General features: G+C 41.9%; 1 protein-coding gene and 1 long non-coding RNA gene across 4 annotated transcripts; one reads left to right on the top strand and one right to left on the bottom strand.

The window, feature by feature from the left end:
- The first annotated feature begins 1,005 nt into the window (after window positions 1-1,005).
- MCMDC2 (minichromosome maintenance domain containing 2) lies at window positions 1,006-13,591 on the top strand. The gene is made up of 14 exons (XM_009570889.2): window positions 1,006-3,213; window positions 3,308-3,438; window positions 3,525-3,584; window positions 3,900-4,095; window positions 5,366-5,488; window positions 5,639-5,746; window positions 6,913-7,041; window positions 7,528-7,759; window positions 9,456-9,661; window positions 10,128-10,294; window positions 10,677-10,853; window positions 11,411-11,553; window positions 11,870-11,979; window positions 12,485-13,591. The coding sequence occupies exons 1-14, from the start codon at window positions 3,114-3,116 to the stop codon at window positions 12,643-12,645; spliced, it is 2,043 nt and encodes a 680-aa protein (XP_009569184.2). The 5' UTR covers window positions 1,006-3,113; the 3' UTR covers window positions 12,646-13,591.
- LOC128851377 (uncharacterized) lies at window positions 5,631-18,388 on the bottom strand. 3 transcript variants are annotated; one of them, XR_008448736.1, is made up of 7 exons: window positions 18,104-18,388; window positions 15,577-15,694; window positions 14,632-14,737; window positions 13,883-14,027; window positions 11,969-12,549; window positions 9,506-9,687; window positions 5,631-6,782 (listed from the first exon to the last, which is right to left on the bottom strand). It is a non-coding gene; the product is annotated as an uncharacterized LOC128851377 (long non-coding RNA). The 3 variants fall into 3 exon arrangements; XR_008448735.1 differs by lacking the exon at window positions 15,577-15,694; XR_008448737.1 differs by lacking the exon at window positions 15,577-15,694 and having other exon boundaries at window positions 5,635-6,782; window positions 12,389-12,549; window positions 18,104-18,386.
- Window positions 18,389-20,349: the final 1,961 nt, after the last annotated feature.

Raw genomic sequence — 20,349 nt, 5'->3', positions numbered from 1 at the left:
TTAGGAACAATTTCTTCACCCAAAGGGTTGCCCAGCACTGCAAAGGCTGCCCAGGGCGGTGGCTGGGTCCCCATCCCTGGGGGTGTTTCCAAGACGTGTGGATGCGGTGCCTAAAGACAGGGTTTATTGGTGGCACTGCTCGCTGCGGTCGCACCCCATGATCCTACAGCGTTCCCTGCCAGGCGGCTCTGTGCGAGGCGCTGCCCGGCCCCGCCCCCGGCGCTGAGCAGGGACACGGGGACACCGGCTGGGACAGACCTTCCAGGTCATCGACTCCAACCGTACCTGTCCACTACTAAACCATAGCCCTCAGCACTTCATCTACTTGTCTTTTAAACACATTTAAAATGGTGGCTCAGCCACCTCCCTATGCAGCCTCTGCCCGTGCCTGAGAACCCTTGTGATAAAAAAGTTTTTCCTGATATCCAGCCTGAACCTCCCCTGGCACAGCTTGAGGCCATTCCCCCTTGTCCTGTCCCCTGTTACTTAGGAGAAGAGGCCAGCTCCCTCCTCTCTACAACCTCCTTTCAGGTAGTTGTAGAGAGCAATGATGTCTCCCCTCAGCCTCCTCTTCTCCAGGCTAAACAACCTCAGTTCCCTCAGCTGCTCCTCGTAACACTTGTTCTCCAGCCCCCTCACCAGCTTCGTTGCTCTTCTCTGGACGCACTCATGCACCTCAACGTCTTTTCCTATAGTGAGGGACCCAAAACTCTACACAGTATTCGAGGTGTTGCCTCACCAGTACCGAGTACAGGGGCAGAATCACTTCCCTGGTCCTGCTGGCCACAAAATTTCTGGTACAAGTCAAGATGCCATTGGCTTTCTTGGCCACCTGGGCACACTGCTGGCTCATGTTCAGTTGGCTGTCAACCAACACCCCCATGTCCTTCTCCAGGCTGCTTTCCAGCCACTCTTCCCCCCAGTCTATAGCGCCACATGAGGTTGTTGCTCCCCAAGTGCAGGATCCGGCATTTGGCCTTGTTAAACTTCATGCCATTGGTCTCAGCCCAGCGGTGCAGCCTGTTCAGATCCCTTTGAAGAGCCTCTCTACCCTCCAGCAGATCGACACTTCCTCCCAGCTTAGTGTCATATTCAAACTTGCCAAGGGCAGGTCATTGATAAAGATATTGAACAGGACTGGACGCAGCACTGAAGCTGGGGGGAAGCATAGGATGCATGGGAATGTTCTTGGGAGAGTGCAGTAGTGGGGTTTGTGAGGAAAAGGGGCGCTGCAGCAGGAGCTCAAGGCCAGAGTGGTGGCTGCAATATGGTGCCACGAGTTGGGGTGGGGTTTGCTGGCTGTGGGGTGTGGATGTGGTCACCTGAGCAGCAGGACTGCTCAGGCTCTGTGTTCTGAAGCTCAGGCGATAGCAGTATTTGGGGCCATCGCCTGGTCTGTCATGTTCGGTGTCCTTTCCTTGTGGTGTAGGGAACGCAGGATCCAGAGAGATACAGTGACCCGTGTCTGTCTGTGTTTCAACTGGATTTTAATCCCTTCTTATTTAAGATCGTAAGGGAGGGAGCAGTAATTGTGTAGGAGTAATCTTAAAGAAACTGAAAAAAAACCAAAAATCCCTACTAGGCTCCACACTATAAAAAGGATATAAAGGACATAAAGTTGATGAAGGGTTTAAGAGGGAAAGCTGTACGAGAAGTGGCTGAAACCACTTGGTCTGTTCAGCCTGGAGAAAAGGAGACTGATGGGACACCTCATCACAAGGGAGGCAGGAGGAGCTGATCTCTTCTCTCTGGTGACAAATGATAGGACCCAAGGAAATGGCAGGAAGATGTGCCAAGGAGGTTTAGGTTGGATATTAGGAAAAGGTTCCTCATTCAGGGTGGTGGAGCACTGGAACAGGCTCCCCAGGGAAGCAGTCACAGCATTAAGCCTGACAATATTCCAGAAGCATCTGGACAATGACACGTGGTGTCAGTTTTGGGATTGTCCTATGCAGGGACAAGAGTTGGACTCAATGATCCTTGTGAGTCCCTTCCAACTCAGGACATTGTGATTCTATGAAATTCTCTTTCAACTTGTTCTTAAAATGTGATACTTCAGGCCCCTAAGCACTGCTCCCAGACCACAGTTCTCTGATGAGAGGTTTCACACTGCTGCCACACGAGTGTTGCACTGGAATCCAGTTACTCCTGCCTCAAATGTCAATCTATTTGTCCTCATGAAACTAGTTCTGTGAACTCCTACAGGAGATCTTTCATATGCTGTGAGCTTTGCTTGCTCATCAAACCAATAATCCTGTGTCTTGTCCTTTACCAGGTAGCTAAATCTGTTTTTGAAGATTTAAGTGGAGTTTTGTATTGGCCATCTACAGAGAGGACAAAGGATGCTTTGTAGGAGAAAATCTGTAAGACAATAAAATAGATATGTCTAGACAGAATACCATAGTTCAGCCTTAATAATTCTCTGTCTAAATTCAGTGTAGTGGTGCTTCATGGTTTGAGATTTTACTTAAAAAAATAAAAATAAATGCAGGGATGTGGATACCACACAAAAACAGCATTGAGGAGCATGGTCAGCCTCCAAACCAAAACTGTAGTTTTGACAGCTCTGCCTATGGGAATTGGAATCGATCGTCTCTGTTCACAGATGGAAATAAGTGTTTGCTAGATCAACAGCTTAAGTAGGTGTGACAGGAGGTAACAGGGAAATAGAAAAGTCAGATTTAATTAAAAGGGAAAAATGTTTTCCAGTTTCCGACTTTTAAGAGTTATGACAAACCTTTCAGATAAGGGAGATATTTGTTTTACTTCTGATAGACTGATTATACCTTTAAAATATATAGGGGAGATTAAATTAACCACAAGCTTTAATTTCATGGGGGCACTGCAACAGTTCACTGAGAAAACACTAGAACATTCTTCAGGAATTTACTTTGGGAATGTAGTATGCTTCAGCCATTGGAAATAACTTCCTATAGAACAGTAGTGTTTTTAAAATCCTTTAAGAATTGCATTGTTTGAAAAAGAGAAGATTTTAATTTCGTATGGCTTTGTTAACACATACCTTTATTATCATAGCATGGCTGGTTCTAACATGATTACTTCACAGTTTACTTGAACATTTTGATAAAAAGGACAAAGATCTTTCTTGGAAGATGCATCGTGGAATACAGAAGATGAGGGAAATTGCTCTTGTTTACCTGGACAGAAGTGGTGGCCTTCAGAAATTTGTGCACGATTGCAAAAAATATAACGGTATTACTCACTTGACAGATATTCTGTCAAATTGATACATAATGTTACACAAATCTCTGTTAATTTTTATTTAAGGTACTTTTTGCTCCTGCAGACTCAAAACAAAGTTATGCTGTTTATCGTTTCATTATTTCAATAAATCCTTCTGATATTACTGAATTAGATGCAACTCTTGGAAACTACATTCTTCATAAACCCATACAAGCTGCAGAGATTTTTCAGTCAGTAAGTATTTACTTGTAGACAAAAGTACACCTTCTATATTCTAACTAGATTTTTCCTCTTAAAATCAAGTTATTTTTCAATCACAGGTATGTTTCATAGCTATTAAAACATTATCGTTAATTGAACAGTTGCAGACAGAGGCCCAGGTGAGTTTGCATTGTTTTCCTCCATTTACATTCTAAATCCTTTAGGCATGGCAAAGTATTAACAAATACTATTTTTGTATTAACTCTTTCAGTTTTCATTTTCCCTTTGATTGTAGTATTATTTGTAATTAAAACCAGTTCAAAGTCTCACCCAACCATATTCCAAGAATTCTGAGGTAATTGATATGAAACTGAATTGCTTTTATACTTCACGTGTTTGGGGTTTTTCCTAATAGCTATCACATTGTGTCTAAGTAAAGCAGTTTTAAATGAAAAATATTTTTATGTTGTTAATGTAATTGTGTCTCTTGTTAGATTAGCGTTCTGCTGAAACCAACACATTTGCCACCTTTACCAAGTTATGTTCTCAGCCTTTCTGCATTTCCCTTTAATTACACATCTCAAAGATTTTACATGTCTGAAGGAATAGCGATTGCAATGGGAACAGTAACAAAATACACACAAGGAGCAAGATTTCTTTGTACTGAGGAAACCTGTCCCTTTTCTGAAGGTAGTAAAAAAAAAAAAAAAAAAAAGTACTATTTCAGAAGCTTTTTAATATTTTTGATAAGAGAAAAAAACCTAGCATGAAAAAGGCATTTTCCTATGCAGTCTTATTAAGGAGACAGCATGATTTTTATTAATTGAAAGCACCAGACCTTACCAATAGTTGCTCAGCATTATTTAATGTTTTGGGAGCATAGCTATACCAGCAATCCACTGTCCTAATGCTGGTGATGTTTTTTATGAGAAAAGATATGTGTCCAATATAATCTGATAAACTATCTGAAAGATAAAAAGCTGGACTGGTGGAATGCTTTTTTTTTCCTTAGAAACGGTGTTTCTCTGCATATAAAAATACCACAGAAGAGTATGCTTAAGTGACTGGCAAAAGCTTCTAGCATAGAGCAATAGCTAACTTCTGTGGAGCTACTTCTTTGATTAGTATTACTGAATTGCTTGTACCATTGCAGGATTAGGCCTTATGCACTTTTAGAGCTCTTTTGTTTCCTCCTTCCTGTAACAGAGAACATAAAATTATAAAAGAGAAATGAAATGCCAAAGTGAGGAGACTACAGGATAAATCCTAATGATGTCTTTATGAGGGCGTAGAATCAGAGTGGTTTGAGTTGGAAGGGACCTTAAAGATCATGTATTTCCAGTTCCCCTGCCATGGGCAGGGCCACCTCCCACTAGATCAGGCTGCCCAATGCCCCATCCAACCTGGCCTTGAACATCTCCAGGGATGGGGCAGCCACAGCTTCCCTGGGCAACCTGTGCCAGAGCCTCACCACTCTCATTGTGAAGAAATTCTTCCTTATGTCTAATCTAAATCCTCCCCCTTCCCATTTAAAGCCATTGCCCCTTGTCCTATTACTACATGCCCCTGTGAACAGTCCCTCTCCAGCTTTCTTGTAGCCCCTTCAGGTACTGGAAAGTCACTATAAGGTCTCCCTAGAACCTTCCTTTCTCCCTATCCCATGTCATTGCCATGCAAGGCAGAAGCTGGAGCTGGTTGCTCCTGCTGCACAGAAAGCCAGGCCAAGCTGGTCAGCTTGGGAATATGCAAAAGGAATTTCTGCCATCTTGTGGTAAAGCTCTAATAAATTATAGAGATCATTTTAGTGGAACCAGAGTATAGGAACATATGCGCATCTGAAGAAACACATGATTAATTTGGAATTTCACTGTCCAGTATTTTAATTGCATCTCTTTTTAACAGGAAATTTAAAATTAAAGCCATGTCCAAGTTCAGTAAATTTATTTATTTATTCTTTTAGGGTTTAACTACATAAGAGTGCATCTGCCTGGAGCTACCGAATCTGCCACAGTGAGGAATGATTTTGTATGTAGTTTGTGCTCTTCACCACTGCAGGAAGACATGAAATTTAGAGTACTTGGTGGTAGGATCTATGTAGCTTTGTTTTTAGATGTTACTTTCCTCCTTCTGCTACACAATAAGTAAACAAAATGATAAAATGGAAAAAAAACCCAAAATAAAAGCTGTACTGTTTTCAAGCAAACTAATCTTTTCTTTGCCTTTGTTTTCAAAGATAAACAAATAGTTGAAATGATTGATGCAAAAGTTCTTCATGCTTTGAAAGGATATTCCAATGATAAATCCCATTTTAGGATTCAGACGTTTACAGTTTTCCTGAGAGGTAAGCTGAATTCTGGACTTTTGTCAAAAGTGTTTTAGAATTGAACTGTAATAATCCCTTGCATTTTTCCTACAGGTCTGTTTCTCTGGATAAAATGGTGAAAGTAATAATTTATATTGGAGTTCTGTAATAAAATGGGGGGGGGGAAGACGTAAAATCAGTTAGGTGACTGAGGAGCACACACAGGTGATGGAAACATGCGTGTAGCAGAACTGTCGTGTTGTCTGCAGTATCATGTTCTAACTGTACCTTGTTTTTTTCCTCTGTTCTACTTCCTTTGGTCACACAGTTTTGTACTCACTTCATGCATTTTTAACATCCTTCCTCAATCAAGCTGTTTCCCGCATTCCATCAGAATTTTTGGCTTTTACTACCACTGCCTTTCACTGCAATCATTATATGATTACTAATGTAAATATCCAACTAAAATCACAACTTGCCAACCTACTTCCGTTAGAAAACCCCCACACCATTCCAAAGGTCTATGGAATTATATGGTTCATTTCTTGAAATGTAAATAGAAAAAACTAATAATAGTTAAAAAATTATAAAACTAAGATAATAAAACAGAATCCGAGAATTATGCATGCATTAAATTTCCATTGGCTTCAGTGACCAATAAAGGTAGACAGTCTCACAGCTGAGTCTCGTAGTTGTTTGGACCTAACTCTTGTTTCCAAAAACGTGGTAATTCTTTCTAAAAGATACACAGAAATAGAAAGGTTCCCAAAGCTATTTCTGTGTCTTTCTGAAATCTGTTTAGTTTAGGTTTTTTTGTTTTTTTCCCTCTGACATTTTACAGGACAGTAACAGATAATGGTGTTACCACAAGTTTCAGAGTTGGAACACATATTTGCCAACAACTGTCCATTTTCTTTTCAATGCAGACCTAAATGCATCATCCTTTGTATTTATCAGGAATCTGCCTTTTCTCACCCACCGTGCATTCCTTACCTTTTGCACTAAATTAATTAGAAACATATACTTCATTTTACTCCAGTCTGTTACACTGAACCTGGCGTCCAGTTGCTGTTATCTGTAATTAAATCATAAAATCAAACTGTTTGGAATGTAAAGAAAAGCTTTCTGAGCATGTCTCTAAAACTTTTCATGCCCTAACACATCTGTGGGTTCCTCTCACCACCCCATTGTTTTTAACTTTCTAGATGAACTGGCCAATAAAATGAATATAGGAAACCACTACCAGATTATAGGAATTCCAGCCTGTGTGCAGAATGGCTTACAAGCTACACTATGTATAGAAGCCAATAGTGTACAGCTCTGTAACCCAGATGGTAAGGAATTCCATTAAGAATTGACTACAAAAAGTTGAAAAACTTTTGAGAAAAATATTGATAATTGGTATAGTTTTCTGTTATCTAGAGGCACAAAGTATGAAACCACTCTGGGACTTTCCTCTTACAGGCTGAAATGTGTGCTTAATATTATGTGAGAATATCTTCTTTTTCCCATTTCCATGCATTGTGAAACTACGGAATTACTTTGTGCACTTTTGGTACTTTGAAATCATATATTAAATGAACCTAATATTTCAGTTTGTTATTCCTTTCTTATTCCATCAGTTTCAGCAGATCACGTCTACTACCTTTTTAACAGCAAAATTAATAGTGTCAGATGTTTACATTCTGGATTTGTGCTCAATACATAAATATATCCATTCTTTGTAACCTTTGTATCAAGACTGGAATGGCAATTCTTTCTGATATATCTGCACAGCTGTGTTATGAAGTGTTTGTTAACCTGTACTTTGTTTTAATTAGGTCCTCCTTTTGTTGGTTACAATTTTAAGTATCTGCTATCACTGACTTCAAGTTCATGCTGGAGGTTTACTGCTGTCCTTGCCAATATCTTTGCTTCCGAAATTGTCCCACCAGGCACTTACACCACTCTTAAGCTCGCAATATTGCTGAGTCTAGTACAGACATGTGACAAAGAAAATGCAGATTATCTGGATCTGTTGATTGTGACAAGCGACACGCTAGTAATTGATAGGTAAAGAGATCCCTTATTTTTCACATAAATTAGAATTAAACGCATGAGTATTTTTTTAAGTTAATAAGATCAGTCTTATATGAAAGGCTAAAGAGATTGTATTTTAAAAACATACAGGTCTCTGACTTAGTAAAATTACCAAGTCTTTATCTCTGGGACACGTTTATTCGAAGTGATAAATTTAGAGCACAACTTCACTAGTAATAAAACTGCTTTATGCTCTTGTAATGATCTCAGTAAGATTTTAACATAAACGCTGTTTGGCAGAGCTCAAAAAAAGTTCTTCTAACATAAAAACTGAAGACTGTCCCAGAAGCTGGTAATGATAAAAGCAAAGGGCTCTGCTTTCCAAACCTTGTGTCACTTTAAGCCTATCATTGTTACTTTCCAGCTATCAGCATTTTCAGTTAATAAGCAGTGTGTTAATACATATTTACATCTTTATCACTATTTTTCATGGAAACTATACCGATAAAGTACATCTTCACACATGGGTCATAAATCTGGCTATTGTTGCCTTTAGCAAAATACTTTCCTGCTTTCATGCATTTTATGTATTTACCCCTTCACATAAACTGTTAACACACTTTCACATACACTGCAGAGAAGTACAATACACTCAGCTTTGAAGTCACATTAACTTAAACAAAATAACTTTCTTCTTCTCCAACTCAAAGCAGGGCTTCATTTTTATTTTTTAAAAAGATCCTTGAGAGTGGCAAAAATTTTATCTTAATCTGAGAGTTCAGTAACAAATTCATTAGTATTTTTTGTTGGGGGAAAAAACCCTCTTTCTTAGCCATTTCAAAGTGTAGCTGTAGAAAGAAGTTCAAATTTGAAAAAAATATGGGCTGCAGGAGTTATTTTTCCACAGGTTGAGTAAGATTCCGTAAAAGAAATCCTAGAAATTGGTAGTGGTTTGAGAATCAAAAAATCTGGTTAATATAAAAAAAGTTGCACACTGTAAATCTTGGTCAGTGCTGTCACTTGCACTGTCTCGCATGCACACAGAGTATCTTATTGTCAGTAGCGTGTCAGAACAGGCACTTCCTACATCGTATTTATATTATTGTGATAGTCTATTTATTAATACTTATTAATTTTAATTAATAACTTTCAGTTAGTAGGATACATCGTGCTCCAACATCTTAAAATCATTAGGAGGCTTTGACTGGGGAATCAGACAATTTGCAACCTCTTTGTGCCAAGGAACACAGTACAGGGGGTGAAAAAGAAACTGGGAAGGGAGTGGGAGAAAGGGTAACCCAGGCAGGCAGAGCTTGCAAGTTCCCAGCGTTTCCATTTTTCCCAATGGCCAGGATTGCCAATTCTGTACCCTTTTAAATCACTGGGAAAGTTTCTCTAGAACAGGAGTTAACAATATGGGGTTAAATTATGACATTTCATTGACTTCCTAGGAATCACTTCTATTACAAACCATGATTTGACTCATATGTTAAGTCCTTAAGAAATAGAGTCCTGTTGGCAAGAAAGCTTGAACTTCTACCTTTGTATTCAAAGTTATTTTAAACATTTCGTTTTGGCACTGGTTTATATTAAAGGATTTTTTGTTGTTGTTGTTTTGAAGTGTGTCTTAATACAGAAAAACACCCTTATAAAGTATTAAGTAGTTTAAGTTTTGCAAAAGTAAAGAATTATTTAACAATTTGTGACTGACAATTATTTAATCCTCTAGGCTTCTGAACTACAGCATTTGCCTTCTGCCTCGTGGCATACGACACCCACCTTCTAGTGAAATTTTTCCTTCTGTGTCCAAAGATAAACACAGAACTGGAAGTGCTAGTATCCAGGCTTGCAGTGCTGTGCTGGCGAAGGGTGGTGTCTGTTACATAGGAGACTTATCTTCATATAAAAAGGATAAACTCGAACTTCTGCAGTCTGGTAATCTCATATCTACTACCAAATGACTGGACAGAACAAAACAAACAAGCAAAATCAGGGATAGGTTTGTTCCTCAAGTGCTGGGAAAGTCTATTAGCTCTTTTTAACAAGTCTGTGTAAGAAACAAGGATAAAAATAGCAATATAAGCTTACATTTGCTACGCAGGCTACACTACACATCCATTAATTAACAAAACAATAACTAGACAGCAACATAAGCGCATGCATCATGCTTCTTTAGAAGGATAAATCATAAATACTAGGATTTAGGCACTCACATATGCAGTCCTCACAACTGCTGGCATTGAAAAGCCAGACTTACAAAAAAAGGATTATGTATTTCACTGCATTGCCATGACAATTCAGTGAAATACATAATTGTGTCTGGTTTCAGATGATGTGTGGGACTAGAATTTGTAGTTAAACGACATGAATTATATACCTGACATATTTTGTCCTATCCTAGTTCTAGAGAGCAGAACAACAACAGTATTTATTCCTGGGAAGAAGTATGGAGAAGAGGCTGACCAACAAGTTACTATTCCAATTCAGACCAATTTTTGGTCTTTTGCAGACGTGGATTCTTCCTCTAAGAAACACATGCAAAAGGAGAACTTTTTAATTGGACAGATGGTAAAGCACATGCCTTGTTATGATGGTAACTGTATTGTATAAGTCATTTGTGTTTATGGTTATTTCACCTTATAAAATGGTGAAAACAATCAAAATTGTTACTATTTCCCAAAAAGCTTAGGTGACTTTAAATCAAGTAACTTCTAAAATGAGCTAGATTTACCCAAAGTAGCTATTGTTTATTTTATTTGGGATAGTATTTGGAATAGCTTTTGGAAACTACAACTGAAACAAAATTGTACTGCGTATATTGAAGCTAAATCGTTAGATAATCCTGCAGGACTCTGTGTATACAGATACCGAACATTTCAGTTTAAAATATTGAAGTCTCTAAGTCAAAAGGCCAAAATAATTGCTTTATTTCTCTGGGTCTTCTCTTTAGGACCTGGGTTTGATTCCACCTAACCTTCTAGATGTTTTTGGGCTTTTGATATACAATGAGTTTCCTTCGTGCCAGCTATCTTCTCCTCTCGTTCATCATATCTTGAAAAAAGCCATTACTCCTGAATCCACGCTGTACAAAGTCTCACAGCAGTTCAGAACGCAGGATTATGAGGAGGTAACAGATAACACCCAATAATTTAGAAGATCACTACACTTGGGAATATCAGACTATTTCTGGAATCAGAAGGTTCTGTCTGCACATTCAGCTTGCTTATTTTGGAACCTGCTAATACTCCCTGCCTACCCTTTCCCCCACCATATTCCCAGCAGCACTAGTAGGTTCATTAATAAAGCGAGCTTTGGTTCTTTAAAAGGGCCAGCATAATAAATTCCACTTGATCTTGTTTCTGAAAAACATATGAAGTTAACATTCACATGAGAACACATCTCCAATACCCTCTTCTGACAAGAATAGTTTATATAATCAGTAATAGAAGTTTATATTCCATTCTAAATAAACTGTCCATAGCACTTGTATAATTAACAGATGATTCTGTACTATCAGAATAGTTTCTTATGCATAGCTAAATGATGACAACTGTCTTTTTAAGACCTATTGGTAGAATATATTGTCCAAACTATACTCCTGTGCCACTGGTTTGTTAAAAGGTGAGAAAAGTGTAGCTTTTTCAGTTTCCTGTTAAATATTTAAAATGTATACTTTCTCTCTAGTTTATTTTGTTTGCTAAGAATCTTCACGTTGAGCTGAGTTCAGAAGCAGAAAACCTCATTCAGGGTTACTATATTGCAAGTCGCAGAGTGAGAAGAGATTCTATTCATGGATCAACACTATCAGCATCTGCGCTAAAAATTCTGTACGTACTGCTTTTTGTAGTAGAGGAAAGCACATCTATGTTTCAAACAGAAATTGTGCTAACCTGTTCAAGAGCTTGTTAATGACAAATCTAGAAGAGACTCAACCTTTGAGAAGTTTGGGATAAAGAATCTTATTTACTATGTACAAATACTACATATTTTAATGTTGCAAAAAGAACATTTAAAGAACTTTGCCAAGCAAAACCTCAGTGATTTAAGAAATTATCACTACTAAAGCTATCTAGAAAAACAAAAAAACATATTGCATTCATGTCTGCAATATTTATTTCTGACATGCTTATGTTAATCTCTTAGGATTTCACTGTCTAAGGCTCATACTAAACTAAGTTTAAGAAAGAAAGTGCTTGAGGAAGATGCATTGATTGCCATCTTGTTACTTGAAGCATCTCTTACCTTAAAACACGGTAAATAATGTAACTCAGTCTTTAGTTTTGGGCCCATTTTCGTTTTGTCAGTTTGAAAAAAAAAGCTGATATTAATCGATTGCAATAGTTTCAAATCAAAGTCCAGAATTTCAGCTGTTAAGATTGGTATCAGAGAAGTCTTTCAGTTGGAAAATCTCAGTGCTGTACACAGCCAGGCCACAGGCCAGCACCAATCCTCCAGCCTTTATGCCGGCTTACTTCGGGCATTGCTCCTCTGACATTGGTCCAGGTTAAACTAAAGACAGATTTCACTCCCTTGGGAAAGAGAAGGCAAAAGTTGAGGGGGAGAGTTTGTTTATTTAGCATCACAGTCACGTTTGTTCACGCACAAAAGTTGGCAGCAAGACAAGAATTAAGATGTAACACTTGAATATTATGACATACAAACCATATTACTAAGTAATCTGTGTCACAGCTTTACCCCCCCCCCTTTCAGTTCTGGCAAGTTTATCAATTCTTTCAGCTTAATTTCTTCTTTGCTTAGGCAAGTCTGCACTATGTGTAGCACCAAATCCTGTATTTCCATTTGACCTCGTCGATGATAACTCCCTGCAACAGAGAGACATTTACTTAATGCAGTGTCATCACCAACTACTGAAGTTTATTGGTGCATATGGCCCAGGAATTCACATTAACGAAGAGTGAGAGGTGCGCTGTGTAAGTAAAGCTTGACGCTCCTACTTTAGGTTCTTTTGAGACTGCAGTTAGAAATATACAACTAAAGGTTTTTAATGTTTTTGTAAGATAGTTCAGTGCTGTTTTGCTAAGGAATGAAGCATAACTGACAAAATTGAATTAGAGGTTTTGTGACAGTGCTGTTGGAAGGCAGGTGTGATATCTTCATCCTGGGAGGCCACAGCTTCAGCTAACAATCACAACCTGAACTTCTTTTCCTGGCTACCACTGTTCATCCACAGTTAAATGACAGGAGCAAAGCAAGGGTTTTAATAAGACTGCAACTCTCAATTAAACCAGTTTAGAATCTAATGTTTCATATAACTACATGAACAACTACAGTGTTTCTGGTTGCTTCTTCTCAAATGTATCCTCCGATGAAGATTAAATATTTAAATACATTAAAACTTCCTACTTTAAGCCAGCTCTCTCAAATCATTACTAGCTATAAAAGGTTTAAAAGTTATCACCATGCTGCCTGATATTCTATGTCTTAGTTTTATATTGCAACAACATAAATTAGAGCAGGATGCCAGTCTGCTCCTGTAATCTGAAAAACCACCCCAGTGTTTCCACATTAATTTAGAAAGACTGCAGGAGATAGCAGAACCCCACAGAAAGGTGAAAAAAAAATCATAAGGCGACTTGGTAGTTAGGCAGCTCAGTGAGTTCAACTGTACCTCACTGCAAAAACAAGCGTAAGGAACATTATGGTAGGACATGAGGTGTCTCAGCTACAGCATGTTGCTCCAACTGTGGGCTTCCATGTATTTTATATCCTTAGTAAGGATATGGCAGTAGACTTATCACTGAGCAAGTTTTACATCCAAGAAGTCCATGTTAAAAACACAGAAAAAAAATTGTACAGACTTCCTAGCAAATCTGGACAAGCTGAATACCAAAGACTTGGTGTGACTCATACCCAGGATGTCATCCAGCAGCTCACACACCTTCAACAAAAAGTTACAGTCACTGAAAACAAATCCAAGACTTTATTCATAGAGACATTGCCTTGGAGATAAGCAGAAAAGCTACCACCACCAACACTGCAAAGACTCCCACTTAAACAAGAAAACACAAGTTTTCCTACATGTTTTAACCCTTGATTTATTCAGTTTTGTTCCATTTATTTGATACACTTGAATATTCACACTGAGTTCTAAAAGTGTCCACCAGGCCACTTCCCCTTCTAGAGCGACACTCTCACCTGCACTTCATTCAGAGATTATTCACATTTTCAGCTGCTACTCTGCTTTACTGTTGAATCAGGCAGTATTTCCAAGAAGCAGGAAGGGCCATGACAGCATATCCAAGGGTATCAGAACTCCACACTTCAGGCTGCTGTTTTCAAGCTAAATAAAAAAAATTCTAAGTAAGTTAGTCAGTTTTCTGTATGCTGAATCAATCTCATGCAAAAGTTAACAACTTTACTGGCATTTCAGAGTCAAAGATACACATCAAAAACCAGTCAGATGGGTAAACGGCAAAGATTTCATCATTAATGCCAGCAAAATCAGGTCTAGTGGGAGGTGTCCCTGCCCATGGCAGGAGTGTTGGAACTGGATGATCTTGAAGGTCCCCTCCAATGCAAACTATTCTATTCTTCTAGAAACGACTTCCCTTACAAATCCCTGTTTTTGACAAGCCGTATTAAGGGATGATTACCCTGATTACCCTCATATGTGAAGGGCACAACTCTAAATCCTTACTTCTCCGCAGCTTCTCCGAGGATGCTTTAAGCAAAAATTAGAAGACAAGTAGCAGTACCACACGTAAAGGACAGCACAGTCAGTGGTTCAAAACTGTCCTTGACAACAAACAGGCCTCACTTTCAGCTGCTGTCAGCCAGCACAACTCCAGGCAGCAGCAAACGTGGCCAGCACTGGCCTTCACTAGATAGCCACGCAGCTCACTGAAGGCCCTGTAATGCAGTGCCACAGTAAAAAAGCAACTTACCGTCTCAAACATCCGTACTTCCAGAAGCAGATGTACTCCACTGTTGACTGCATGTGCATACAGGAGGCTCAGAGACAGTGGAGAAGTTAAGCGGATGTCATAGCACCTTTAAAGGATAAATAAAATCAGAAATGACGGCAGCAAATCAAACTGTGAAAATCCTACTGCTCAGCAGGCACATCAGATCCAACATTGCACATCACGAAACTCAGCTGGGTAAACGGCAGAGGTATCATCACTGTGCCTGCAAACAGCTTCCTGCCTGGGGTAGGACTGCTGTAATCTTTTCCATGTAACAAATCCCCTTGTGTTTGATAAGTTTCTCTTAAGAGATGTGCTTCTATAAATTAAAGTAGAACCTTGTTTTGAACTGTTAAGCAGGGAATGGATTCAGTATAACCAGGAACAAGAGAAAATAGGTCCCTTTGTGCACAAAAATGCAGGACCCTCCCTGCTGTTATATTCAAGCCCTAGGTGCCAAGTACATTTCTAGAGGTAAAGTTCACTGCCATAGTTGCCTTTCCCTTTAGAATATATCCCAACAGACTTGATGCAGTTGAGTGCCAGCAGGGATAGCAATCTGAACACGCTGTTCTTCACTTTGGTCTCACTTCCAACCAGCATCTGTTAATTCTTCAAAGCAGAAGTCTTTTCTCTCCCCAGATAAAAACCAAATGCTCTGATACTATTAAAAACCCCTCCCCGTCTGATTCCTTCAGGATTCTTGGATTGCACATCCTTTGTTCTGGGGATCGAGCCTGAACAGATTTCATAGCTGTCATAACACCTTTTGTTAGAATTTCAGCCTCTTAACCCTACATGCAAACAGCTGTATTCCCCCTTTTTCCATCCAGAATTTACAACCCATAGAAGAGCTTCAGAAATCTAAACTGTGATTTCTGGAGGCTTTCCCCAACGTTTTTAAGTACAGTAAGAAATAATTACTTCTGTAGCTCCAGAAGTCACGTGATATCTTTCTGCTTGCAAGGAAGCAGCGTGGCAGAGTCCAGACTGAAGATTTTCAAAGCCAGTAACAAACTCATCTCTTAACTCCACCTGCTGCCTGAAACAATAACAAGAGATAAAAGATGACCAATTCAGATCTCTACTGCTGAGCCAGCAGCAAAAAGCAACAACATTTCCTTGGGGAAAGTAAGCCAGTGAAATAAATACCAGCCCACTGCTGGCTTTATCTTTACCTGAGGAGGAAAGTACAGACAGCACCAGCAGAGACCAAGGCTAAACAGAGGCACAAACATTTCACCTAAGGTAACCTCCAGCATGAGGAATGACAGATTGCAGGGCTATTATGCGGCTCCTAACGAGCAGCCATCTCTGGGGAGAGGAACCCCCCAGCAGGGTATGGCCTTTAACCTCAGTTCACGTGCCACGCTCTGGTGAACCTACTGACATGTTTTCCTGTTGGCTGGATTAGTCAGCGCTCACGCTGTGGATCTGGCAAGAGAACATTACCGCAGACACTGCTGAGACCCTGGGGTCCTGTCCCTGCCAGATCCCCCATTTTAGACCTGTGCCTACTATCCAGAAAGGGCATCATCAGGGTCACCACACAACACCTGCCAAATTCCCCAAAGGAAAAAAAAAAAAGGTAATTTATCTTTAGAATTAGGAAGTGGATTTGCCAATGACAAGGATTTATCAGCAAAACCAAATCTCCTTGGATGTCCTGACTTGCGGAAAGATGACTTTACAACCCATGAGGTTGTGAAGTAGGTACGTTTATTCAGCACTGAGGCACATGGGGGAATTCCTCCTCCAAATATGTGCGTGCCTACCATGGCAGTGTGTCGTGACTTTATACAACAAAGCGTTTTATATCAATGATAATTCTGAGAATGCCTATACACATTCATAACATTTCCCCGCCTCTTATTACAATGAGTTCCGAGAAGTCATTTCCATATGCTCCACTCTGGTCTCTTCCTGCTTGCGTCTGCGCAGTGCCTCCTGGTGGTCGTGGGCCAGGGTCTCAGGGATGAAGTCAGTAGTCTTCCTCTGGACGAACTTTCCTTAACCTCGGACTGTGCCCATGCTCCCTGGATTCTTGGCGTTCCACCAGACCACAAAGCCCTTTCTACCCTAAATTGCTTGAGGCAGCAATTTATTGTCCTTAGCAGGGCAAGAGGCAGCTGGTCTGTGTTCTCATCAGAGCTTCAGGCAATCTGTCCTTGCCTCTTACCCGGAGCCATCCACAACAGACCTCTTCCTATGCAATGGCCTAAGATACATTGCTTCAGCTAAATAATTGCTATCCAGTTAACCCTTAAGCGTTAGTTACTTTAACTACCTAACTACTACTTTATTGTCCCGTCTATCAGTTCCATCTGTCATTCCCTCGAAGAAACAAAAGATAATTCAAAGTAACCAGCATGGCTTGGCAGGGGAGCAGCACACACTAATTAGGTCCATCTTAGTCTCACAGGATGCACGCAGGTCACTGGAAATACCAAATGGCTACTGAGTGTCGGCTTGACCTGACCCACCCCAGCACGCAGAACAAGCCTTAGCACGCTGCCACCACGCTTGGCAGCTGAGATAACGATATGAATACAACAGCGTAGCAATCACTTGTCTTCCAAGGGATGACATACGCTGTTCAGAAAAGTGCCTGCAGGGCATCCCTTTAATTCCAGTGATTATATTCTGGATAATCACAGAATGGTTTGTGTTGGAAGGGACTTTAAAGATCACCTAGTTCCAACCCCGCTGCCATGGGCAGCGACACCTCCCACCAGACCAGGCTGCCCAAGGCCCCATCCAACCTGGCCTTGAACACCTCCAGGGATGGGGCAGATACAACTTCCCTGGGCAACCTGTGCCAGTGCCTCACCACCCTCATAGTTAAGAAATAATCATCTCCTGGAATTTATTTACATAAGTTTCCTCCCCTTGGCACACACTCTATTCTCTGAGGTCTTCTTTAGGGGGTCTCTGGATGAAGGCAGTAGATCTTCCCCACAGTTGAACTTTCCAACTCTTCTTGCACAGGCTCTTAAGACTCCTTGGGCACTTCAAGGCTGCATCTGGTCCTAGCTGGTTCCTTCTCTTATCATTGCGCTAGTCATTGTTATCTGGCTTAACTGGATACAGTCACATTCTTTCCCATTCTTTCTAACTGCAGCCCTGTTAAAAGTCTTTACTTAAGGATAAGTATCCAGGCACAGGCTAGCTAGAAGTTATTAGTTACGCTAAGCCTACATTTTAGTTCTAAAATCACAAAATCTATACATAATATTCAAGCATATACTACTTTAGCAACTTATAACAATTTCTTCCTTCACCAACGCCTCATCTCAACCACTCCCCCTCCCGATTTAAGGCCTTTTCCCCTCGTTCCACCACCACACGCCCTTGCAAACATTCCCTCCCCAGCTTTCCTGGTCTGAGCGCTCACATCCGGATTTCTCACAAGGAACAGCGATTTCTAACCCCTCTGAGAAGAGCAACTCACGGAGCACCGGGGCCGTTCAGAGGCTGCCTGCGCCGCGAAGCCGCTCCAAGTCCGGCAGGGATCGCAGCCGGCGGCGCCGCAGGAACGGGAAGGCTCCCGACTCACCGAGACCCTCCCCAGGGACGGGATCCCACACCGAGGACCCCGCCGGACGCCACGTGGCCCCGGGGCGCGCGGAAATAGGGGCGGGAAGGGAAGGGCGCGCCCCGGGGCTGTGATAAAGAGGGTGCGGGCCACGGGCGAGCCTGGGCGGGCGCGAGCCAGGGGCGGGGCCTGGGGCGGGGAGGGGTGGGCACATGGCAAAGCGGCGCATTGCCAGTGGGGCAGGGTCAGGGGCTGTGGACGGGGCGCGGGGCGAGGAGGGGCGGGGTTGGCTCGTGCCAGGGGCTGGGCGGGATTGGCGCGCGCCAGAGGCGGGGCGGGGCCGGGCGGGCGCGCGGCAAAGCGGCGCCTTGCCGTGGGGGAGCGCGGAGCCAGAGAGTTGTGGGCGGGGTCTGGGGTTGTGGGCGGGGTCTGGAGCGGGGCGGGGCTGGGCCTGGGGCGGGTTGAGGCAGGCACGTGGCAAAGCAGCGTCATGCCGGTGGGGGGGCAGAGGGGTGTGGGCGGAGCCTAGGGCGAGGAGGGGCGGGGCTGGCGCTCGCCAGCGGCGGGGCCGGACCGGAAGGGCTCACGACAAAGCAGAGCCTCGCTGGGGGGCGGAGCCAGAGAGTTGTGGGCGGGGCCTGGGGCGGAGCGGGGTTGGCTCGCGCCAGGGGCGGGTCTGGGCGGGAGCGCGCGGGCCCCTCAGACCCTCGTTCGCACCGAGTCCACCCTCCAAATCCCGCCTCCAGAGCTCCGGTGTCACTTCTGTCTGTAATCGTATTCATTGGGTTACACAGCTCTACCCTGACACAAAATTGTTTCCTTTCCTCGTCCTTAGTGAGGGTGAGGACATCCCTCAGGTGATGCTGGAACAATCACAAGTTCTCACTATCTGATATCCCTTATTTAACACGTTTTCGGCCCTGAATCAATTAACCACCGAGTTAATCATTTTCTTAAGACCGAGCATCCACATCCCTGGGCAGAGGCGGCGGTGTTTATGGAAGATACTGAGTGTCTGCGTCTCTGGGGAGATATTCGGGTGTTGGTGGAAGACACCAACAGGGATCAGGATGTTTGCAGTGAATTCTAAGGCCAGGTTGGATGGGACCTTGAGCAGCCCTGTCTGCTGGGAGATGTCCCTGCCCATCGCGGGGGGTTGGAACTGGATAATTTTTAAAGTCCTTTCCAACTCGAACTATTCCATGATTCTATGATTCTAAAAAATGAGGTAAACAAGGTCCAAAATGCATTCTCCTTATCCCCTTGAGTAACATTTGTGGAGCCAAGGTGGCAGTAAGGAAACTGAAATTTATTCCAGGTGGGTATCAAAAGACAATCAGGGCTGGAAGCACGGTCACTTTCCATTTGATGTGTCTTATCTACAACAGCATTCTTAATCAAACCCTGCTTTTTCACCCTTAAAATGCTTTGGTTTCATGCAATAGTCAGTCTTTCAGGAGTCAAAGCCATGTAAAATTCATCTCTGTGGTGTTGTCATTCTTTACTTTACACAAGTACAGTGAATACTTTGTCCTAAAAGTCTCTACAGGGAAAAGGATTGGCAGGGTATGCATTAAGAGAAGGCAATATATGGCTGGAGGGCACGGTATTGTAGTCACAGCTGTGTGTATGAGGAAGGAAAGATCTGCGGGCAGCAGGTTTTGCATAGGCAGGATATTTGTATGTGCCTGTGCAAAGTTTGTCTGTCCCTCTCCTCTGAAGGAAAAGCTGTGATGGCAATAACTGAGGTTAGCTAGGATCTTTAAGTTACTCCCTGAAAAGCGGTTCCTTTTGGTAGCCATGTGTGAACATTGTGGAACTGTATTCCTAAAGGAATGGGTATTTCCCATGCCAAATTGTTGCATTTCAGTATACAGGGATAAGAACTGTTCCTAAGCAATGTAACATTTGATCCAAACACCATGTTTGAAGCAAACGGGTTCAGGGGATCCTGGTGTAAATTTCTGGAAGACAAGAGCTCTTGCCCTGCTCAAGGGGAGTGGATTCCCTCACCTGGTCTCTTAGCTCTGGACAAAAAGGCATAAAAATTTGTAGCTGATGCAGAATAACCTGCGTCAGAAAAAAAACCTCAAACAACCCAGCTCATAAATATGGGGAATTCTTCTCAAATGAAAATCTGCTGTGGTAATTCTGCATATTTT

This window comes from Cuculus canorus, chromosome 2 (genome assembly GCF_017976375.1).
Source record: "Cuculus canorus isolate bCucCan1 chromosome 2, bCucCan1.pri, whole genome shotgun sequence".
In the NCBI taxonomy this organism is placed as follows: domain Eukaryota; kingdom Metazoa; phylum Chordata; class Aves; order Cuculiformes; family Cuculidae; genus Cuculus; species Cuculus canorus.
Note: the sequence above shows the minus strand (reverse complement) of the source record. Positions and strands in the feature narration are given on the sequence as shown.